We start from the raw sequence: 23,740 nt of genomic DNA, 5'->3' as shown, positions 1-23,740 counted from the left end.
AAGAGATTTGAAGGTTCTGATTGGGTACATATGAGTATGTGTGTTGATACAGATTTAGTTTCCTGGCTAAGCAGTTGCATAGATCTTCAAGTTTCTAGAAGAGTAAGGAAAAGAAAAGAAATGGTTTGTGGTTTTCAATCCAGGCTCTGCTCTTGAACTGGGAGGCTGCAATTCTTTTGATAAAATAATTTAAGTGTGGGCTCACAGGATACGTCCTTTCATTGCTGGTTAGCACTGGAGAGTCTACCTCAGGGGTATTTCTGTTATTTATTAAGGTACTTAAATTGTAGACCTGAACCTCTATTGATTCACTTCATTAAGAGAGACCTTGAGACCCAACTTACTTCTTGGTTGCTGCCTATTTTAAGCCATTTCTTTTTCTGGTGAAGCTCCCTCAAAATAAATTAGTCATTTCCTTAAGAGCTCAGAAAATAAAAGATTATAAAACAAAACAAGGAGGGTTAGTGAGAGCCTGGACAAGGTATCGGGAAGGAGCACCACCGTTAAGTGATTACACTGCGGTTATTTCAGCGCTGCTTTGTTCTGACAAAGACCAGAGTTGCTTTACTTTTATTAATTTGATACTATCCTGTCGTTAGGGGGAAAAAACGTAGAGGCCTCTTGATAGTTTACCACACCCTTACGGTAGCTTACCAGTTCATTAGTTAAGCACATCTTGAAGTTAATCCATAATTCATCAGCTGTCTCTCTGAAACACTCGATGCAGTCGGAACGATCCCGGTCAGATCTGGACTCCTTTTGCTCAGCTGGGGGGGCTGGATCGATCCCTTGGAAAGCAACACGCGTTGGCCTTGCTGCTGCAAAGCAGACCTGGCCACTTGGTGCAATAATCCTCGATTTCAGCTCTGCTTTTTGTAAAAAGAGGCATTTTTGCCTTTTGGTCCACCATAGGAGGAATTGTGTGTTATATCCCAGTCTCCCCTCACTGGGGATCCAGAAGGCCTGCCTGTGATGCTGCCCAGCTGCTTTTCACGTTAAAACAGCTTGTTAAGATCCTTCCAGGAGAAGGAAACTGTATATATAAACTGTTTCTTGCTGCTGTCGGTGCTTTTCCATGATAAATGGAGGGTGGTGTGGCACAGTGGATAGGCAGCTGGCTGGGAATCCTGGCTGGGACACAGCTAGCCAGCCAAACCACTTTCTTCACCCCTTTACCCGAAGCTCTGTAGGAATAACGCTGCACAAAGAGCTAAAAGTTGTAATTCCTTTGGTGTATTTTCAATCCCAGTTATTAAAATCCATCACTGGAAATAAATTCCTTTTCGTGGCCTCTGCAGGGATGAGGACGATGAGAACCCAGAGGCCTAAAGCTGGTGATCAGGGACTGAAATAAAAAAGTAATAAAATACCTCAACAGCAAACCTGAGCGGCTGGATAAATGCAAAGCAGCGCCGTTTGGCGTCGGTGAAATACAAAGGCAGCATCTCGTACAGATGTTTTCCTTCAGATAAAAACGTGCTGCCCACTGAGGGCCCTGACTAGCCAACCTGCCCGCTGAGCAAGTGCCTGCTGAGCAAGTCCATGTTTTCTCTCCCAACTTCAAACAAACTGGGCGGCTGGCAAAGAAAATCCTGTCTCTAGGCTACTGGATGCTAATTTTCCTTGCGCCGAAACGGCTGTAGGTTTCTATTTGGATTTGCATCAGGCAAGGTCCTCCACGCTGCAGTTCTTCTGCCCAGAAAGCCCGCTGAAAAAAGGGGTGAAAAGTTGGAATTTTTAGAGCGTGGCCTGGGGTTGTGTGTTTTGTTTCGGTTCCCACCATTATTTCTGGCACAGGTTGGTAAAGACTCGGTGTTTTCACGTTTTCAAAGGATCTTTTTGTTCCGTGCGGTGCTCTCCTCGGCTCAGCTCTGCGTTTATTGCTCTGTCGTACACAAAACCAGCCACTTTAACTTGGCATTTTCACGCAGAAACTGGGAATCATCCCCATTTTGTCGTATCACACACGAGAGCGAAGGTCAGAGTTAAAATGAGATGATGTGGGTTAAAACTGGAATTAGTGATGAGTTCCGTGTTCGGCTGCTGCTGGCGTTGGCTGTACGCTCCCCATGGTTTGTGTTCCTTTCAGGCGATGTGTGTTCCTCTCCTCACTGCCTTCAAAGTTAAAATAAAGTAAAATTAAAAATTCCCAGGCAGCTGTAGCAATCTCTTCCCTTTGGATTTACCAGAATCCCATCTCAGAGGGGGATCTCGGGTTTTGTTCCCTATGAATCTCAGGCACCTTCTCTCCTTATAGAGCAGTGGAAGCCCCTGGACCCGGAGGGGAAGAAGCAATACGACCGGGAATTCTTACTGGATTTCCAGTTCATGCCTGCCTGTATCCAAAAGCCGGAGGGGCTGCCTCCCATAAGCGATGTGGTTCTCGACAAGTTGAGAGGAGAGCCCATCAAGCAGGTGCGTGCGATTTCTTTATATTTTTTCTTAAATAACTGCAGATCCCTAATGCATGCTTTATTTCTGGAGTGTTTCGATGCACATTTTTGTCGGGAAGGGGAACTGTTTGGCCGATATCACATCAGAAAATTCCTCAAATAGAGGCGTTGGTGCCTAATGAATGTGCACAGATGATTTAAAAACAGAAGTGTTTTTAATGGTTTCTGTCTGGATTAAGTTATACCAGGAGGTTATTAAAATTTAAAACGATACAGCCACGAAAACCGAAGGGCGTACGCAAAGCAAGACCGAACAGAAAGGCAGCGTCTTTTATTAGATCAATTCTGCACAGGCAAGCGTTTGGGCAAACTCTGGGTTTGGTCTGAAACAGTTGTGTGGCTATTTATGAGCTGATCTAATAAAAGATCTTTAAAACCTTGACTCTCGAGCAGTTTTGTGATTTCTATCCAGCCTTATTACAGTCGTGATTTTCTCTGCTGTGTGTCTGCGCTTATTGAAATACTTGTTATTCTGAAGTGCTGACACCAAGACCTTGTTCTCATCAGGCTTGGAACCGCGTAGTTCATTGATTTGGATGGAACCACTGCAGACTCGCTCCTCAGAGTCGAGCACAGATCAGGATATAGGTGATCCTCACGTGCAGAAACATTTCCACTCTGAATTTCATACCCAGATGAATTATAAAACACAGCTTTGTTCCCAGAACCGTTTCATCCACCTACTAGTTTTCCGTGATTGCTTCTCACTGCTCTGTCTGCTTTTGAGCTTCCTTTGCTCGGTCGGCCATCTGTCTCGTTAGCACAAAAGACATTTGTTTGAGGGAAGGTGGCAGTTTTGTGATCCTGAACCAAGACTATCACATTCGTTTTGCAGAAGACGGGCCCACGTTGCTGTAATTTTATCCTCCGTAAGTCATGTTCAGCGTTGAAATGTTTCTGAACTCCACCTATTTCCTCAGTAGTCACCTGCAGAAGGCATATTTTAAATTGAATGCATATTTTTAGTGCAAGCATGGATGCGTAAAACTTGCACTAAGCTTGTTAAAAAGCATTTATTTGGATATCAGATGTGACTGTTAGCGTTTAGCAGAGACTGTCTGTAGACCTGCATGAACTTTGGTAGCTGAAGCACCTGCTGAACAGATCCTGGTTTTGTTCTGCTCCACGATGCAGGTCAATCAGCCGAAATTGCCACTGAGAACTCTGGACCCTCGGATACTGCCTCGAGGACCAGACTTCACACCAGCCTTTGCTGATTTTGGGAGGCAAACCTCTGGTGGAAGAAACGTATCTGGAAGTGTGAGTTTACCCCAACTTGCTAATTTAAAAACTGGCCTTAACACCAATGAAGTCCATCCTCATGCTTTTGGGCCTCTCCCGATGCTCCAGTGGTTCTGGTTTTGTCAGCATGAATGCAAGGGTGATGTTTTCTTGGCTGTCAAAGTTTAGGCAAATTAGAAAAATGTTGCGGATGTTTTTAACTGGTACGTATTGGTCTTAAATGGACTTGATCTCCTTCCCGTTTTCCCTGCGCAAGAGGTGTGGAAACTCATTTCCACGCTGAGGACCTGGCAGTCGCACGTGTGCGAACGCACGTTTCCTATACAACAACCCGGCGTCGGTGCGTGTCGTCAGGAGTCTGGTTTAGAAAACACACCAGTAGAGCAAACAGATTTTACTAACAACAAAACAAAAAAGAATATACACGGTGCCTGTGTGTGTTCTTGCTTTCTCTGTGCTTCCACATGTTGCTTTGCTTCGGTCACTCCATTCCTTGTTTTCCTGCCTTTTCTTCTGCTTTTCTTTCACTTTCTCTTCTTCTCCCTGTGCCTGGCTTTGCCCAAACTCTGAAATCCCTCTGAGTTTTTCCTTCTTGCCTTTGCCATCCCTTGTTCTTGGGGTGCGTGTGCCCCCAGCACGGTGCCGCCCAGTCAGCCGCAGCTGGAGGATGGAGGCTGCCTCCTTTAGGTGCCATCATTGACTTTTCATCTGTCTATTAAGGTACATCCAATGTGTCCATCTAGATATATCTAATGACATGGCCATCATTTATCTTCCAAAACTGCTGCTTCCAGAGGACTCCACTGAATAACCTTGACTTCCAAGTGTGCAGATTTCCAGGAGGCTGGAGTCAAACCCAGCAATTTTGAGTTGATGTGATGTTTCTGGTGTGAGTGCGGCCTCGTGGCCGGTGCCTCGGTTCTGGGCTGCGCATCCGTGTCTTGGAGTAGCTTCGGTGTCGCGGTTTCTCTCAGAGCACCTCCCGGTCCCGAAACCTCGATGCTGTTTGAGGTCGACATCGCTTCCTGTGTTTAGGACTTGCAGGTTGTACTCCGGCGCCTTCGCTCCTTTCGTGCGCTGAATGTTCCGAGCCTCTCGGCGTCTTGGTAACGTCCCTGTCGCTCTTTCTCTTTCCACAGGCCTGCAAAGTGCAGAGCAACCCTGGATTGCCTTCCCTGGCTCGGTGCGGTTCCCCAGCATGCCCTCTCTTGGTCTCGCCTCACCCACCATTGAGGAACCTGCCGATAGGGGTAAGCCAAATCCCCCCCTCTTCCCCCCCAATCTTTGCACCTTTTTGTAGAGTTGTCTTTTTCCCTAACGCCCACTGTTGATAAAGAACGACTGGCAGAAAACTTTACAAAAAGGTGCAACCTTGTTTAAAAAAAAAACGAAACAAGACTTGCATTGTACCCCTCTAGGCAGTCTTCAGTGGTGGGTGGGACATCACCAGCTGAGGGCATGCTGGGACGTTGGCCTGAGCGGGATCCGCGAGGGGTCTGCACTTTGCAGACCTGTGGAAAGGGGGAGAAAAGGTAAGTCCCGCTTACCCCGTTCATTTGGAGCATTCAGCACATAACATACATCTTACATTTGCGCCTTGACAGAGTTGAGCCTTTCTTTGCGTTTTTTTTCTTGAGGAGGGTGGAAGGTAACGTGATTTACGAAGCCTTGCTGTCCTGTGACGTCGGCGGTTATAGGATGAGAGGGTTTTCAGCCCCGAGCAAAATCAGACGTTATCTTCTCGTAAAGCATGGCAAAAATCTGCGTGTGCGCTGTCTGTCCACTCGGTCATTCCACCTCTGCACAGGCCATGCCCATAAACCATTAAACCCCACTGCCTCTTCCTTGCCCTCGAAATAATGTCGAGCAGCTCAGTGCTAACCAGCTTTCGGCACGTTGAGAATCTTTTTTGTTTTGCTTCCTTGGCTTTTGTCTTTATTTCCTTCTTTTCGCTTAAACGTGTTGTATGACTGTTTTTAGAACTAACAAATGTCGCATCAAATGCCGCAAGGGGTGTAATTACACAGGGACAAAGTACCGACTAACGAAGGCTTTTTGATGGAGGCGTGAAGTTAGATGAGTGCAGCGGGTAACGAGGTGCAAACACAGAGAAATAGGGTTGGAGAGGTCCGGTCTGTGCCTGCGCGCTGAGACGGAATGCGTCTGCTTTTATCCTTCCTGAGAGGCGATGGACACTCCAGTCGCTTCGGTTCTGGAGCTTCCCTGGAAACCGGCGTCGCTCCTAGAGTCTATCCTCGATTTCGCCTTCTGCATTTGAAGCCTGTTGTAGAGGGAGAAGCGGTTCTTTCACTTCTTGGATGTCTTGTTAAAACGTTGCCATGACTCTTGTCCTACGAGCAGAAGCAGACCGAGAGGGAGAGCGCCAGGTCATACTGTGTGCCTGTGAGTTTCTGGTTCTTCTGCAGGAGGCTTGTCCTTCTTTCTTTCCGCTTTCCCCCCAGCCCTTCATCCGTAAGGCAGCTCATTCAGATTAATGTAGTAACATCTGGTGAGCACTTCTCCGTGCTGTCAGTGGAAAATATTATTTCAGTGCAAGCTGGAGCGCTGTAATCGCAGGTGCTATGGAACCATTGTTATTTGCTTGGACTGGGTTACAAAAAGGAGGCCGGGCATGAGCTCAAGCCCCTCTTTAACTTGCCGCTTTGTAAATTTGGAACCAAAAAACCCCAGATTTTTTCCATTAAAAATTTGAGCCATATATTATTTTATTTCATATTCAAAGGAGGCTTCTGTTCACTGCTTTTAAAACCTAGTCAAACAGTTGGAACCAAGTTTATTCACATATATTAAAAAAAATACAATCTTAAAGAAAGCCTTTGTTCTATTAATGCACTTAAAGGTCTGGTCCCGAAGGCAGCCCAGTTTGAGGAGGCTGTGACATGTAACATGCTGGCGTTCAGGAGACGCACAGGTTCTCCTTGCATCCGGCACCTTTGCCAGGGAAACGTCACCTCCTTCAGCGAGGGGCGTTCGCTCTGAACCCCAACACTTTGGCTCTGCGTGGACCCGCACCCGAGGGAGCGCCGCGCCGCTGCGGCTCTGCCCTCCCGCCTCACAGCCCGGCTGCGGCTGGACGGTCCTTCAGACCGGAGCTGCCTCCGCACGCAAGAGACGGGGCGGCCACAGGTCACCTCTCGTCTGCCTTGCCTGCCTTCCTGGGGGAAATGAGCCCAAACGTTTAAATTTTCAGGGCACGCTGCCGGTCTGCCTCTGGTTACCGAGATTTCCGTGAGCAAGGAGGTGTGGGATGAGGTCTAGTGCGTGCGGCTGAAACCCGTCGGTTTTCTGTTGCGTTATTGTCTGGTTTTTCAGCTGGAGGGAAGTTTCTTCTTCCCACAGCCGTACCTGTGCAGCGTGGTTAGAACCTGGGCAGTGCAATGGTGTGAAATTGCGTAAAACCAGAGGCGGATGTCTCGGCGCAGGACTGCGAGGCAGATTTTGCTGCTGGTCATACTGGTGTTGATCAAGGGCTCGGTAGCAGAGAGAGGGGTCGTAGGGAGGGATTGACTACTGTTGTAGGAACGTGTCTAACACACGAAAGCATCGTGAAGGCTCCCCGTTCTTGCTGTCTCGTTCCTCTGCTGATTTCTCGGGAGCCGTTGATGCGCGCAGTTGCGTTACAGTTACGGCTTGCGCCCAAAAACGTTTGACTGCTCTGGTGGGTCATTTCTGTGCGTGCCGGTGGGATCTGAACGCAGGTCTTCCTCAGTGGTGGGGCAGCTCGCTGGCACGCTGCACCACACAGCCCTCTGCCGTGCGTCGCCTCTGCGAACGAAGCCCGGCACAGCATGAGGTCGTTGTCTTTTGACAACATCTTACTCTGCGGCTGTTATCCCATAACGAAGCCCAAACGAGAACTCCAGCAGTGGCGGGGATTATGTTTCTTTGCTTTCATCAGCAGCCCATATTTACATCCTCAAAGCCAAAGAGTTCAAATTGCAGTTACAAGCTCCTGCCTTTAAGGAGGATTTTGGTTTTTAATAGTGCAAAACCAGGTTTGGGGCTGGTACGTGACATAAGAGTCACCAACTAAGAGCACTTTCCTCCTGTATTCAGTGAAGCTGTTCGAATACCCGAGATGGTTTTGCTTCTGATGCTCATCGAATCCCTTTGCTGAACAAAGAAATGTTTTAAATGGCCCATCTTTCATGTGGAGGTTGCCTGCTGCCTACTGAAGAGATTAATCACTTCTGTGGAAAGTATCAGGGTTTGATAATGGAGTTTTGTTGCTCCGCTAATTTTTGCATTGAGGTTGGACGTTTCTAATAAATGAGTTCAGAAATATGAATGCGCTCAGGGGAAGAGTAACCTCCTGACAACATTTGGTACCTTTAGTCCCCAGTCTGAAGCTCCCAGATGACGAAGAGGGAGTTTGGGAGTGTCTTGTGCCCTGTCACTTGTACAGCTGATGAAAAACGCCCCAGTTTTGGCAGTTTTCATACCTTATTTAACTGGGAGGAGCATCACGTTCTACAGAATTGCAGAGGCGCGCTTGATGCTGTTTCAAAGTACCGTGTTTCCCTTTCTTCTGTGAAACTACAAAGAGTTTGACCCATATCTGTTAGGATCCGTACTTCTACAATGCAGGAGCTGCACTGATGCTCAGTGTGGTTTATGTAATTCCTGTCTCAAAATGGCTCTGTTTGAAGCAATCTCCAGTAAAACTTAACAGTTTTGGCAGAGCTGCTAATCTATCATTATCTAGTTGCTTGGGACGGCACGTTTGAAATACGTCTGTAAGGACTTAATCCTTAAATAGCCCTTTGCTGTCATGTCTCAGTTACGCAGTTTCTGGCTTTCAAGAGGCCGTTTTGGTCAGTTGGGCTCAGTTCTGCAGCGCTTCAGCAGCGTCCGGAGCATCGCCGATGCGTGTAGGCAGTGCTCATCCCGTATCTGTTTTGGGAAGAGCTGCCCAAGAGGAGCGTGTTTGGGTGTCTTCATGTTCCCTCTGACCAACCCAGACCGGTGTGTGGGGTCAGAGGGAGTCCTCAAAGTCCTAGGAGGAGGTGCTGAGTGCCGGCGTTGCCGTCAGCGGGTGTTGGCGTGCGCCCTGGAGTGTTTTATCGAGGTGCGAGTTTAAAAGGGGATATAACAAGGAATGTTTTTGTCCTAGTTGTTGAATGTTGGACCGAGGAGATCTCAGCCAGGCCAGAGGAGAGAGCCCAGGAAGATCATCACTGTGTGTGTAAAGGAGGATGTCCACCTGAAGAAGGCAGAGAACGCCTGGAAGCCGAGCCTGAAGAGAGAAAACCAAACCGAGGACCCGGAAAATGTCAAAACCCAGGTGAGAGCATTAGCAAGTGCTTCTGAGCGCAGCAGTCTGAAACAGGAGGAGGATGGTAATTTGCCTTTGCTGTTGTGTAAGGCAGTAAAAAAGGGTAATGAATTCCAGTTGGAATCGCAGCTTTCCCCACCTTGCTTTTTTTTTTAAAAAAATGTGTTTATTCCTGACCTGGAGTTTAAATGGCAATCCTGTATGTTAAGCGAGTCTAAATGGGGAACACCAGACAACCTACTACCTCTCTTCCAGGATTGTTTTTCTATTGCTATTTTACTAGAGTATTTCGGTCTCCCTTCTAAAGCAAACAACCTCAAACTTCCAGCAAAGAACTTGCTTTTCATCCCCATTTAGACTACATTTCTGCCCTGAACCTCAGCAAGACACTGGTTCCCCTGTAAAGTGCCCTCAGTTTGTCCTGCCCAGCCCAACAGTGCTGTCTCTGAGGCTTTCTCTGTGTCTTTCTCCCCCTCCTCTCTGTGGGGCAGCCACTTGGGGCGGAGGTATTTGCCTGATGGTCAAACTTGTAATTTGTAGGATAAGTTGAGATAGTCTTGAAGGACACTGGAATTCTGTTCTCGGGGCTAATGGCAGCGTTGTTGACCTAATTATCATTCTGGATAGGGAAAAAAAAAAAGAAAGTGCCTTAAATAGAGGAGAAGTTGATTACCTCTAATTGAGGGAGAAGGCAGCTGCTCCCCGTTAATATATATCTCATGGCTAAATTGATATCAGGAAGAATATTTCAGTGGGGTGACAGCAGGGGCTTTGTGCCTCTGTCACTTGAAAAAAGTACTTGGGCGTTTCCAAAACTCCTGCCTTGGTCTTTGGTAGCCGGTAGCTGAGTTAGGACTGGAGCTGGACTGTGCACAAATGTGCGTCTGGGTGTCACTCAACTTCCTAGAAGTTCCTGTAGGACATCTTCTCTGTTCGCCTTTAAAGCACGTCCTAGCTCGTTCCTGAAAGCCACGTGTTCGGTTTGTGCTTAAACTTAGAGTTTTTCTGCTCTTTAGGAGCTGTTCCGCAAGGTACGAAGCATCTTGAACAAGCTGACGCCCCAGATGTTCAATCAGCTGATGAAGCAAGTGACAGACCTGACGGTAGATACAGAAGAGAGACTGAAAGGAGTCATCGACCTGGTCTTCGAGAAGGCTATCGATGAACCGAGCTTCTCGGTGGCGTATGCCAACATGTGCCGATGTCTCGTGACGGTAAGAGCTGCCAAAGTCAAGTGGGAAATTCCTCTGCACGGATGAATGCTCTGCACGTTGGCCCCATGAACTGGTTGGCAGTAATATCAGTGTGGCAAGAGCAGGGTTAAACGTTGGTTTCTGACTGTAAATAAAAATCATTTGCACGAAGGATTTCTTCTTCTGCATTCCTTGGCCGTGCCTGCAGGCAGAGGGCTTTGCCTGGAGAGCTCTGTTGTTTGGACACTTGGCTCTGCCTGGTCACGAGGTGCAATGAGTCACGTTTGGAAAGTCCAATTTCTCTCTCGTTTCAAAGGGCAGCCCAAGGTGCCAAGCCATGCTTCAGGCAGCGAGTTTTCAGATGGTGAATTTGGGACAAAATAACCCCCTTCTCCCTCCCCAATCCTTCCAGACACGCAATGAAGGAGCACGGCTCCAGAGTCTTCAGCACTTAACAAGAGTGGTTTTAAGCACAGTGTCTTTTTGAAGGATCCTGTGGATGGAAAGGTGATCTGTCTCTGGGCAGAGGGGACGTGAGTTTGGAGTGCAGCTTGACGTACGGAGTGTAAAACTCCGCTGGAAATCATGACGTGAGGCTTAACTGCCGTAGCCTGGCAGACTCGTGTCGCTGAATATGAAGTGCATAATAAAATGTCACGGGTGGCTTGTCGGAAACCTCGCTCCTATGTGGAGTTTAGCCATATTTCTGCTGAGGTTTTTTCTTCCTTCTCCTGCAGCTGAAAGTGCCCATGGCAGACAAACCTGGGAGCACAGTCAATTTCCGCAAGTTGCTGTTAAATCGGTGCCAGAAGGAGTTTGAAAAGGACAAGGCTGACGACGACGTCTTTGAAAAGAAGCAGAAAGAACTTGAAGCTGCTACCACTGTAAGTGGTATTTTTTTCCCCATAAATTCTCAGAGCTCCCTCTGAAAATGAACCCTTTTGAAGATGGCAGTCAATTCGGGGGGAATTTTGGAGTTGGGAGTTTCGTTCTGTCACTGTGGCTGAGTGTAATAAAAAAAATTTGCCTTGATTAGTGGGTTTATGCCAGCCTGGTTTTGGTTTTTAGGAGAAAAAAGAGTAAATGGGGACAACAGCAACTATAAACGTAAACCTGCATCTTTTGAAGAGTTCTGTGCTCTGTGAACATGGCTTTTTAGAGCTGTTTGTCTGTTTTGCAGCCAGAGGAGAAGACGCGGCTCCATGACGAGCTGGAAGAGGCCAAGGACAAAGCCCGGCGGAGATCCATTGGGAATATAAAATTCATTGGCGAGCTTTTCAAACTGAAAATGCTGACGGAGGCTATCATGCATGACTGCGTGGTAAAACTGCTGAAAAACCATGATGAGGAGTCCCTTGAGTGCCTTTGCCGCCTGCTAACTACCATTGGCAAGGACCTGGACTTTGAGAAAGCAAAGGTAGGGCAGGACCGGGAGTGAGAGACGAGGCTGGCGGGGCAGGGATGGAAAAATGGGTGTGGGGTGGTTTTATTTTGAGGATTTATTTTTTTTCTTCAGGCATTTCTGTACGGTATGAGGGAATCATCCGCTCTGCTGCGGATGTTTCATCATGGCCTGGCCTCGCTCCCTCCACTCTGCCCCTTTCTAATAGAGTCTGTGTCATTTTCAACAGCGTTCTCCAGTTGCTGCTTGTTTCCAAATATTTCATCCAAGCACACAGTGTAGAAATGCTCAGCACTTGCTTTTTCCAAGTAGAACTACTTCTTACCTTGTAGTTTCCAAAACATTAATATTTAGAGTTGTTTCTGTACTGTTGAAGGTTTATATTACCTACGAAATCTACCACTGAATGTATTGTGGGGGTAAAATCTAAAAAAACCCTCATTATCTGGCCTAACCCCCTACCTGAACCTTGGTGGATTCATTTCTTTTGGGCCATCGTCATCTCCAGCTACGCTGGGATGAAGCAGCTGTTTTGCAACTGCAGCGCTCCAGCATCCTCCTCCCGACTTCCCAACAAACGGACATGCAGGACGGAGCATTACGCACTCGATGAGCTGCTCTTGGCACTGACAATCTGCTTCTCCTTCGCCAAAGCCAGGCTTGGGATGAAAAAGCATTGGAGGGTTTTGCCAGAAATCGGTCGAACTCGGCTCTGGAACCAAATGGAGCTAATTGTTTGCAGCTGCTCAGGGAAGGGAGTTCCCTTACAGTGCGCTGGATTGCAGGGATCATGGCGGATCAATCCTGATCCTTATGGGGAAGATTTCCAAACTGTTTTGCAGGACGTTGGCCAAACCAGCCTCGTTTACCACTAATCGCCCAGGCGAAACGCCCTACGCTGTTAACACAACAGCGTGTGCGTTATTGAGGGAGGTTTGAAAGTGTCAGAAGTGGGAATTAAATTTTTTCCCATGATTTGGGAAGAAAACAGCTGCAGAAACTTCTAAGCAGTAGCTGAGGTCATGCTGGATGAGTCTTGGATGCTGTTTTGGTCTTCACGAGCACGGAAATGCTGTAAAAGCCAGTATTTTGGTGCACTGGCCAGGTCTGCAACCTCGAGCTGTGGCACTGCGTAGCACGGAGCGTGCAGGCAGCGGGGAAGTGCTTGCCGATGTCGTGTTACCCATTGTGAGAAGCTGCCCACGTCCTGTCTTTGTGATTTGTTGTTTCTATCAAGATTGCGTGAGAATCCTTTATTTATTTTCTATTAGTGGGGTAGACTTTTTATTATGTGTTTTTATTGAAGCTGAAGTGTTAGTGATAGTTATAATTAAAGCTTCTGGACAAAGGCCATTTCAAATATTTTCCCCGTTGTTCCTAACTTGGGAAACATTTGCTCTCGGAGCTGAAACTTTCCAAGGCAAGGCCAGAACCAAGTTTTAATAGGATTTTTCTTGTTTGTTTAAGAGTTTAGCTAATTTTTCGTGAGGGGAGAGGGAAACATTTTATAAAAACTACCCTGAAACTTCTAGTTTAGAACAACCAGAGCCCTCACTTCGGGGCTTCTTGGAGCCTGACGAGTCAAGTTGAGACCTACTGGAGGCTTCTCTAATGATACCATTTCATGTCTCAGGGCAAACTGGTTTGGATTCCATCACGTCACGACGGTTGGGATGAAAAGGAGCTTGTGGGATTTCACACTACAGCCAAGCCGTTAAACAGCTGCTTGCTGAGAGAAGCGGTGCTTCTGCCCCGGCTTCTCTTGCCTGACCCCGGCTGAGGCAGTTCAGGGAGGTGAAGCATCGAAATGATGTGTGCAGGGTTAGTCTGATGCCCGTTTAGTTTCCTGAGCCAGTTTTTCCTGGGCTGAGGTGAGCACGCACGCTGATAGGAGGAGGAGGAGCTCGGAGGTGGAGCAGGACTCCCCTCTTCGCTGGCAGCTAGCCAGTCGGCCAGCTTAGCTCTCCTGTGAAAAAAAACCACATTGATTTTTTTTTTCTTTTTTTTTTTTAATGGATGGCAAGTTTATTCTGTACATGTAGATTATTTGAGTAATTAAAAAGGCAGAGAAAGCGTGTGCTAAACAAGGAGGCTCCTGCAGATTTGTGCCTCGTGTCCTGCACACTCAAGCCTGCCCTGTGCACGCTCAAGTGCAGCCTGGGGGAGCGTAGGAGACCCAACACTCACTTCTCCAGAGAGCAGCTCTGGGTCCCCAGATGTGTTTCTGGCACGGAAGTGCGGGAACGCAGAACCCACTGACTCCCCCCACGAGGGGGTATTTTCATTTTCTTCCAAGACACGTTGATGATGATGATGTTTCTCTTGTGTAGCCTCGCATGGACCAATACTTTAATCAGATGGAGAAGATTGTGAAAGAGAGGAAAACATCTTCAAGGATTCGGTTCATGCTTCAGGATGTAATAGACTTAAGGCTGGTAGGTACCAACTCGAGTAAGTACAAGAGCATGATCCCGTTCGTGTCCGGGCTGGAAGAGCACTTATGCAAGAGCAGGGATTTACAGCAGAAGTGGGGTGTTAGGGGGAGATCTGCACCCCTTATCCCAAAAGCCTGGCTGTTTAAAGACAAGAAATCTCTCGTTTTGCCTTAATGAAGGCTGAGGTTGTTAGACAGACAAACTGCTTGTGTCGGGGGCGGGGGGATTTGTTCTGCTTGACATTAGACACAAGCCCACCCTGGCTTCTCGTGCCGCTAGTCCAGCCCCATCGCAGCAAACACGCCGGAGCTCTTTCACAAGAGAGGTTCTGGGTGTTTTTTCCCCCACAGCATCCCCTGTGCTTGCCTGTGTCAGTCACACTGCTCTGCTCTCTTCTTTTCCCTGCACTCTGGGTGTAACTGTTCCCTACCGGCACTTAGTGGTGCTGGTGGGACCGGAGCGCTCGGAGACACGTACCCCACAAGTGAGGGGGATCGGTTAGCGTGGCTGTAAAAACGGTGAGGGCTCTTTTTTGCGGCAGCGTGGATCTCGTCAAAAGATGGGCCTGTGTTGGCAGCACAACCAGGCGTCTGCTGGTTGTTGACTGGCCATATTGTGCAGACAAAAGCAAACGGAGTCTGCGCTCCGTCAGAATGTGATGGTGGTGGGTCCACACTAAGCTCCAAAAATTAATAACCTGGTGTAGAGAAGTGCACGCACGGTGCAGACAGGGCCCTGCCCGTGTCATCGTGAGGCAATGGTGTTGCACGTAGCCAAGGCATTAAAGCTGGAGTCTCATCCAGTGGAGGGTGTCTCTGCCCCGCAGGCGGGCCTGCAGCTTGCACAAAGGTTCTCCAGCACCTGTAACTTCACCCGGGTGGGTGCTGAGAGCAGCGTGGCTTTAGCCGCGAGACAGCACTCAACCAAAGTCCTGAGCGGGTCTTACTCATACCTCACACAGCTGGTGTGAAGCTGGTTTGGGGTTTTGTGGGGGCTGAAGTCACTGTTTTGACTGCAGGGGACGCAGAGATAGTTGCCCCCAAAGTTGTAATGAGGTTGCAGCAAGATCCAGAGACAGTCTGGTTGCTCTGGGGGTAGATGGGTCTGTGCAGTGTACAGCTGAATGGACACATCAAGCAGTGGAAGTGTTTTGTGGAGAGACAGTTCCACCCCTCTCTGCAGGATTCCTGTCTCAGCCATCACGATCCCTGGAGTGGCAAAGCACCATTTCCAGATAAAATGCAGTCGCTTCTTGCTTCTTTGTTTTGAGGGTTTCATTTTTTTTCATCAAGCTTGGAGGAAGGGCTCCAACGGACAGGGTCAGTAATAAACAGATAGAGGGTGACAGCAGCCTCCCTCTAGTTCTTCTCTTTCCTCTGAACCTAGAAAGACTGGAAAGCTGGGAAGGTGCGGGATGCTGGATGTTAAAACGTCTTGAATTCAGTCATGCCTCTCCAAAGTCAGGTCTTCACTGCAGCCTCCATTCTCCACCAAAACTTATACCAGAGTTTATATGCCAGAGTGGTGCTGGCATAACCGTGTCCACAACATGACCCGGCACCACAAAATCTTCCCGGGTCTCTCGGGGAGCAGCCCCTCTGACACGTTACAAGGGTGGGAGGATCAGGCCTCGTTGGCGGTGTTCAAAATACCCCATTTACAGCACTGTCCTGGAGATATCTCTGAGCACGTGTTTGGTTCTTTCCTAGTGCAACTGGGTGTCACGGAGAGCAGACCAGGGCCCGAAGACCATCGAGCAGATTCATAAAGAAGCCAAGATTGAAGAGCAAGAGGAACAGAGGAAGGTCCAACAACTCATGACCAAAGAGAAGAGGAGACCGGGTAAAGTAAAAGCCAAGCTGGCTGCTCGGTTCACTCCTTTCACATCCAGTGGCCATAGAGGGAATCCCACATAAAAGAAAAAAAAATCTGGGGTTTTTCCAAAGTGTAATGAACAAAAGGAATTGGGGCCTGATGGTGGCTGAGGCTGGAGAAGGAACAGACTTGCTGTGGATTGGCTGTGTGGATTTTTCGGAGGCAAATCCCTTGGGTAAAAGTAAACAATCGCAGGCCAATAGTGCTGAAGTTTCGCGTTCATGCAAACCACATTTGATTTTGTGACAGGCTGCCAGAAATCTGTTCTAACAAGTTCCTACGTAGGAGTCAGATTTGCCATCCATTCTTGCATACAGCAGAATCTAATTTCGAGAGAATAGCATCTAATTTCAAGAGTAACCATGTTGTCTTTGGCTGTTAAAGTTGTGAGGTGTTAACTCGGCGTGAGAAAGCGTCTTGGCATCACCTTAAATTGCTACCAGCCCTTGGGGCTGGCACTACCTGAAGATGAATTCGGAGGGACTGGGAAAGAGCAGGGTGAGGAGAAAGTCATCTGTGGGATTCCTTAATACTAAGGATTGTCAAGTGAAAATGCCGTGAAAACAGGACGTAAAGAAAATACACGTAGGCTTTGGTTTAATTATCCTAAAAAGTGACATCGGGAGAAGGTGAGGAACTTGGGGCTGCCTGAATGGTTCTGTGTCTGGACTAGCCTAGCCCTGCTGAAACCTGCCACGAGTGCGGCTCTGGGGTAGCGAAGGCACGTCGTCTGCTCCTTTTGTGAGCAGCTGTATCCAGATCACAAGAACGTGCGCTGAGAAATGTCACCGGGAAGAATCACTTACCAAAACCAGCCCCTGAAAATAGTGACACCTTTTATGTCAAGGTTATTTTAAAATAATGAAGTCAGGCGAGCTAGTTATGTCATCTGAATCTGAAGAAACACTCCCAAAGACGTGATTTCTACCCAGAATTGTGCTGAGGCTTAGCAGAAACGTGCCATCTTCTTTCCCTCCTCCTGTTGAACTTGGAGACGAGCGTCTGCGTCCTCCCAGGGGAGCAGCGGGGATGAGCTAAGGGCGGTTGTGTTTGTCGTCTGGCAGGTGTCCAGCGGGTCGATGAAGGCGGTTGGAACACTGTGCAGGGGGCAAAGAACAGCAGAGTGCTGGACCCCACCAAGTTCCTTAAAATCACCAAGGTAGGTGCCAGCACAGGGCTCGTTCAGAGCAACAAAAATGCCGAGGTCTTACCTTATTGTCTCTGCCTAGGAAAGACCGTTGCGGTGTTTACAGGTCAACACTTGGTTTGGGGGACATTTTAAATCCCTGCAATGAATACTGTGCCGTAAATAAAGCACGAAGGAAGACTGTTGTCTTCTGAACGCTCCTGTTTTGTTTGTCCGAGGGAAAGGAGTATGCAGGCACTTTTTCTCAGGTTCGTAGTGTCCTTTTAGTGACCCAGAAGTTCTCTGATTTGGAAAAACTGCATTTTATTAAATGATGAAAAGAGACCGTGGGTGGGGGGTATGGCGTGCGGTGGTGATGCAGCACAGCACGTGGCTATTGCAGAAGGGGCCTCAAACACCTCTCTGATAGAAATCCTTTGCTGCCTCAAGTCCTCAGGACCCCTTTCTGACACTGCTGCTTAGTGGAACGACGATGCCACGTTCAGTTTGAAAACAAAACGTCCCTGACGTGTCACAGATGGCAGTGCTCCGGGCTTGAAAGGTTCAAGTAGGACGAGAAGAGCTGTGTCCACTTCTACAGTGTTTCTGGACTCCTGTGCGGGGCAGTTGCATCCCTCAGTGTGTAATGAACTTTCACACACACCCCTCCCGATGAGCATCTGTTATTTTACCATTAAAGCGGTGATTTTGGGACATTTATTTCAGGCTGCAGGTTAGGCAGGCTTGGAGATCTCTCCCTTTTTAACAATCTTCAGAACAGCTTTGGGATTTCTCACCAAGAACTCCATCTTTCACATAAATCAGGGCGATTCCTAGGCATTCCCTTGTCCCAATCAATGTCACGCTCCCTGAATTTTACTCTCAGTGCCTGGATGCTCGGAGAGCTGTAAAGCAGAACCTGGGCAGACTGTAGCCCTTCTGCAGATCAAACTCAGTTTGTTCCTTGTGAAAGTCATAAAACAGACTCCAAAGCTTAATTAGGAGGAGGGATTCAGCCTGCTTTTGTCTGGGCTTACAGCTCATCTGGGAAAAGTCCTTCTACTCCGTTTAGTGCACAGACAGTACAGTCAGAGCCAGCTCCACCACAGCGGCGTGGTTGGGTGGAGAGAGGAGCTCATACAAAGAGATCTGCGGGGTCACAACCTCCTTGTCAATAAATTCACCTACGGAGCATTGTAAAATCAATGTTCTTTTCTTGTCAGACACTGCTTTTTCCCTCCAAGTTCTGCAGCCTATTGTCATTCTTTGCCCTCTGAAATTCTGTTCATTACCGTGTGGATTCCCCCCAGAGCCGTGACTGGTAGGTGGAGCAGACGGCAAAACTGTTTGACTCATCACAAACAAACTGAACATCTTTCAAGTACGATACACTGTGCTTTTTCCTCCCTACTCAGCCTCAGGGTTCCCAATAAAAGGAAGCTCCTGGTCGTTGTGGACTTGTTTCACCGACGCTTTGGGAGACACTGTTTATGATGCATCCTCTGTGTCTGGCTCTGTCTTCCAAAAATGTGTTAAAGTGCGTTTTGGTATTCACAACACAGGATTGTTGCCAAAAAATACCCCGTTTAGAATTAAGAGGTAACGATTCGCTCTTGTAACGATACGTCTTGCTGTGTTTTGCAGCCCACAATAGATGAGAAGATTCAGCTTGTGCCTAAAGCCCAGTTGGGCAGCTGGGGAAAGGGCAGCAGTGGTGGAGCAAAGGCAAGCGAGATGGGTAAGTCAGGACAGGTCCTCACCCTCTGCTTTGCTGCCAGCTGTCCTTGCCAAGAGCGGATTTGGGTGGGAACGCTCAGCTCGGTGTGTGACTGCCTGGCAAGCGGGGTTAAGGCGGGGCAGGACCAGCCTTTTCCTTTCAGTTCTCTCCCCATCCCTTTGAAAACAGCTATTGCTTAAATGGTTTTGTGGTGCCGAGGTGTCAGCGGCTGCTGACCTCGTTGTCGCTCTTCTCTGTGTTGTCTTTACAACCTCCCAGACTCCTTACGACCAAGTGCCACTAGTTTGAACAGATTTTCTGCACTGCAGCCTCCAGTCTCATCCGTATCTGCCTCATCCGCATCTTCAGAATTAGATTCTCGCAGGGCCTTAACTAGGTAAGCTTTGGTCCGACGGTGACTTGCCCTTCTGCTGTCTGTGCGCCTGCGCTGGTCACTTGCTGCTCTCGTTACCAGCACACAGAAAAAAAGAGAATTTCAGTGAGTTTCCAGGAATGGCTGGGTCTTTCCTCCCACGCCGTGTACTTTGAGCTAACTTAAAACACATGCATCTTTTATAATATCAGAGGGGAGGCAGGTGGTATTAATTTTTAAAGCCGTTACAGTGAATGTTTTCGTTTCCACTTTGCAGTCGCCCTTTATCTAAAGGATACATTTGTTAGTAGTTTGTAACAGGTTAAAAACTCTTTGGATGAAATGTGGTAATAAATAGGTGTGCGGGTTGGGTTCAATGGTTGTGGATTCAGCCAGGTCAGTACGTTTATTTATACGGAAAAACTCGGCTAAAACCCTGCAGAAATTTAGCAGGGCACTTGGAACTCTCTGGCTGTGCCTGACCCTTCCCGTTAGGTGTGACCAAGCCTGCCCACGGCTCCGCATCCCACGATGCGTCCGTAAGGCCGCGCAGTGCTCTCGCACCCCGACTTCCATCAGGGCTACAGCCGCTCCAGCTTGTAGCATGAAACATGTATTAACCCTCAATAATTTATTGCCTCTAGACACGGTTTATGAATGTACAGTTCATTTCAAAAGTCACTGGTTCTTCCTTCCAGTGCACACGAGCTGCTTTCTGGGGTTTGTCCTTCTGATGTTTTCCCACCTAAAACTCTGGCTTACCTGGGAATGATTCCAGTCTGGTATCGTTTTGCCCGTCTTACTCATTAACACAGTAATTAATAGGACAGATCCTTGTCACCTGTTGCTGTTTGCCGTTCGGAAGCTATTTTTCAATAAATGGGTAAAAAATGTACTGCTCGCACCATTTCCCAGGAAAACAGTGCCTTTATATTGTAAACCCCACCATTCTGCATAAAGAAGGGGTGCTGTAAGGGCTTTGTTGCCTTTCCATGTGTTCTCCGCAAAGCACTGGCTCTGCCTGTCCTCTCTGTGGCTATTCGTACGTCTCCAAGACTTGCCTTAATTTGGGTTATATTCTGTGTGACTACAGCTGTAACCAGTCCAGACAACAGTCCTGCTGGATTTGGGTTGGGGGGGTTTTCCTGCAGTTCCTATAAAGCTCTGCAGTATCTTTTCTCACGTTACCAGCGCCACGAGCAGGGGTTACTCATACCATAACCTTTAAACGCGTGTGTGTTTATTCCGCAGTCGCGGGAGCACGGGCAGGGAGAAGAACGACAAACCTCTCCCACCTTCCCTCTCCCGTCCCAACACCTTCCTACGGGGCAGCAGCAGTAAAGAGCTGCTGCTCGATAACCAGGCACAAGAGGAGCAGCGGAGAGAGATGCTGGAGACGGTGAAGCAGTTAACAGGCGGCATGGAGATGGACAGAAACAGCACAGAGGCGGAGAGGAACAAAGCCAAGGAATCTGGTAAGCAGCTCTTCCTTGCTCAGGGAATCTTGCTGAATGTGTGAAAAGGCCTAAGGGAAAAATCTATCGGAAAAAGTGACAGATTTCTGTGCAGCGGTGTGAATATTTGGCCCGCGGTGACGCATTGTCGAGCTGCGAGAGCTGTGCTCTGCCTCCCAAAGGTTTGTCACACAACTGATTCATCCAGCCTTGGCGTCGCCTCCTCTCACCAGCTTCTCCTTAGGATTCATCCGAGTTGAAAGGCTGCAGATACCAGCAAAACGCCACTCCACGGTGTTGTCTTGCATGCTTGTACCCTGTCGCTGTTGCTCCTGGCCTCAAAGTCCCCAAAATCCATGTCAGCTCTGCAGAACTGGTTATTCAGTGCCCACTGAAGCCCCATCTACCCTTTCCAAACATTTCCTAGGGTCAGAGCAGTGATTTGGGTCTGGGACAGATGGTGTGCTGTGTGGTGGCCAGCCCTCCTTCCGAGCAGGTCTTGGTGCAGGGTGGTGTTCGCGCCCACGGGGGTGGCTTGTCACCTCGTCAGTGCTGCAGCTCCCGCTGTGTGCTCCTGCCAGCTTGAGCTGATTTGTTAGCGAGAAGATACGGAGGACACTTAGGGCGACGTTCCCCGTGGACGGAACCTTTGCGATAAGCGCAGTGTTTTGCTCCATCCCTGGGCAACACCGAGGAACTCCGCAGCGAGGAATGCGCCTCGGCTGCCAGGGCACAGCACGCGCTCGTCCTGAAGGTTTGGGAATTTGTAAAGGGCTTCATGGGGACCGAGGTTCTGGGGATGTGATCAGGAGAGGGCTTTGGGTTGCTGCCCATCGCAGTCAGCGTGTTCTAAATGTGCAGCATGCTGTGACAGCTCCGAGTCTGATGATCTCATGTTGATCGAGTGCTATGAAGGTGGTGCGTCCTGTGGCACGGACAACTGTGTTTCTACGAGAAGGGTGGTTTACAGAAATACTGGGGGTTCATACGGGGGGAAATGTGGCCAAGAAAGAGGTGACCTGTGCCCGATGATGGGGCAGGGACACACCCTGCTCCGGGGACTTTCTGTTTCCAAATGTGATTTTTTTTTAATTTTTTTTTGTCTTCTACCAGCCAAGCCAGAAGCTCCCCCAGCTCCAGCACAAGAAAAGCCTTCGCTATCAGAAGAGGAAATAGAGAGAAAATGCAAATCTATCATTGATGAGTTCTTGCATATTAATGATTTTAAGGTGAGCAAGATTAAAACCTCACTTACTCAAGTCCCACAGACCTTTCTGCTATGTTTTCTCTCCAGGGACAGCAGCCTTGTAAGCACTCAGCTCGCACAGAGGTGACAGGAACCTGTCAAAATTCAGGCACCAGCAGCTCCTCGAGCATTTTCAGGACAGTTGTCTCCCAAACTTGCTTTCTGCCCTGCTAGTAATAGGAAAAATAGCCCAGCTTGTGTGTTTTAAGTAGGAAGATGTATGTGTATCTGTCATGAATCGCTGAGCAGCTCCATAATAACGGCAATTTTGGAAGCAGAAAAGCTAGTGGGAAAATAAACGGAGGTTTTCATTCAGTTATCAAAGCATGTGCTGTTCTGATCTGGAGGCAGATAAAGCAATAATAAATATTGAACAAACCACTCCAGAGTATTTTTAATAAACATTGGAAATTACCGAGCAGCTGTCATCACTTCCTAGTTAAAGGTTGAAATTTTGTTTCCCTTGTAAATGGATTGTTAGCTTGTCCGGGGAGTTTGCAAGACTTGTTACATTCGCTGCAAAGCTGATTGGTTTGATCTTTTGCTGAAATAAATATTAAAAACCTGCCTAGTTTGAAATGGCAACTCTAGGGATTTCTGAGCTCGGCACCCTAAAAGCAGAGCTGCTGCCTGCACTTCATCAGGCTTCCAATTAAAATCAGAAGGAGGAATATTCTTACGATGGATTGTTTTGGGTTCACATCTAGTTATGAGGAGAAATTATTAAATCCTGGTTTGGAGGGAAAAAAAAAAAAATAGCCTTTGATTCACAGTGTCCCCCAGTTTGCTGGCCTGGCGGGTCCCAGCAGGAGGAGTCGGGGACGGCGGGGCTGGCTGGCAAAGGAGCCTCCGGTCCTTTTTCTTTTGGCGATAGACTTCAGAGTCTAAGCCCCGGAGGTGGGGGGCCAAGGGCTGCTTCAGCTTCTCTGCTTGCGAGTACAGTGACCTTTTTTTCTGGCTGGCTGGAAGCAGAGTTGAACTGTGTTCGACAAGTGCACCTCTGGTTAAATAAAGTGCATCGGGTTGAGGCAGCGCGTTTGCGTTGGGGGTTACTTGATAATTGTGGATTCTCAGTGCTCTTCAGATGCAGCAACGCTTCTGGCTAATGCAGCTGGTAACGCAGACGGGCGCGTTAACGTGGTATGTGGCAGAGGAACAGCCTTTTCTCCTGAGTTTAGTCTTCAGCATTTAACCTGACTGTAAATTAAAACTGCTGAGCTGTCTGTCAGCGGCCAGTGACAGCAGGGGCGGCCAGCGGCACGTTCGCCCCTCTGTCCTGGAGACACGGGGCTCCGTCGGGCCCGTCTGACGGAAGAGCTCTGACCTGAGCGTGCGGCCTGGGACCGCCAGGGTTGTGACCTGCTGAAAAAAGCTGTTCGGGGCTCGCAGGAGTGCATCTGGGGCTGCCAGTTCTTGGTAACTGGAGGCACAACCTGAGACAAAGAGCAGATGTCTTCAGGCAGGAAGCCCGCTGAGAGCCGTTCGGCTGAGCCTAGAAGGTCGGCGGAAGATCTTTGCTGATGACAGTGGAGATTTTTGAAGTGTGACATTGATCGCTCCTCTGAAAGTCTCTATTTAAGGGTTTTATTTGCTCTGGTTACAAAATGCACATGGCAGAAAGCAAGAGCTTTAGAAAGGGGAGATTTTCCTCGAAATGCTCCCCACGTATTTTCTGCTTCTTTATGTGACGTGAGTTTGTGACACAGGCGTTTCTGCGCCAGACCAGATCAGTAATGAATCTAACCTGGTGTCCTCCTTCTGACTTGGCTTGAGATTTGATGAAAGAATAGGCGTTTTGGTGGCATCCAGGAGACAATTCCTGTCCTTTCACTGCGCAGCCAAACTCTACCCTGAGCCTGATTGTGTATTAAAAAATTGTTGCCTGCATGGTACAAATTCTCATCTCTCTCTTTTTTTCATTCTTTTTT

General features: G+C 48.3%; 1 protein-coding gene across 11 annotated transcripts in view; it reads left to right on the top strand.

Moving 5' to 3' along the window:
* EIF4G3 (eukaryotic translation initiation factor 4 gamma 3) overlaps positions 1-23,740 on the top strand; it is a 104,861-nt gene that overhangs the window by 69,713 nt on the left and 11,408 nt on the right. For 7 of the 11 annotated variants that reach the window (XM_086476185.1, XM_086476182.1, XM_086476183.1 and 4 more), the window contains 14 exons: positions 2,258-2,390; position 3,018; positions 3,588-3,713; positions 8,830-9,000; positions 10,008-10,205; positions 10,922-11,068; positions 11,365-11,601; positions 13,917-14,021; positions 15,731-15,863; positions 16,961-17,055; positions 18,667-18,760; positions 19,019-19,136; positions 20,364-20,587; positions 21,680-21,795. In XM_086476185.1, the coding sequence (XP_086332311.1) occupies positions 2,258-2,390; position 3,018; positions 3,588-3,713; positions 8,830-9,000; positions 10,008-10,205; positions 10,922-11,068; positions 11,365-11,601; positions 13,917-14,021; positions 15,731-15,863; positions 16,961-17,055; positions 18,667-18,760; positions 19,019-19,136; positions 20,364-20,587; positions 21,680-21,795 (1,898 nt within the window). Of the gene's footprint in view, positions 1-2,257; positions 2,416-3,017; positions 3,019-3,587; positions 3,714-4,834; positions 4,946-8,829; positions 9,001-10,007; positions 10,206-10,921; positions 11,069-11,364; positions 11,602-13,916; positions 14,022-15,730; positions 15,864-16,960; positions 17,056-18,666; positions 18,761-19,018; positions 19,137-20,363; positions 20,588-21,679; positions 21,796-23,740 lie in introns of all 11 variants that reach the window. The other 4 variants (XM_086476186.1, XM_086476184.1, XM_086476176.1 and 1 more) reach the window with 2 other exon arrangements.

The sequence above is a fragment of the Leptosomus discolor genome, chromosome 20, assembly GCF_034619465.1.
Source record: "Leptosomus discolor isolate bLepDis1 chromosome 20, bLepDis1.hap2, whole genome shotgun sequence".
Classification (NCBI taxonomy): Eukaryota; Metazoa; Chordata; class Aves; order Leptosomiformes; family Leptosomidae; genus Leptosomus; species Leptosomus discolor.
The sequence above is the reverse complement of the archived record's forward strand: the minus strand, read 5'-3'. Positions and strand labels throughout refer to the sequence as shown.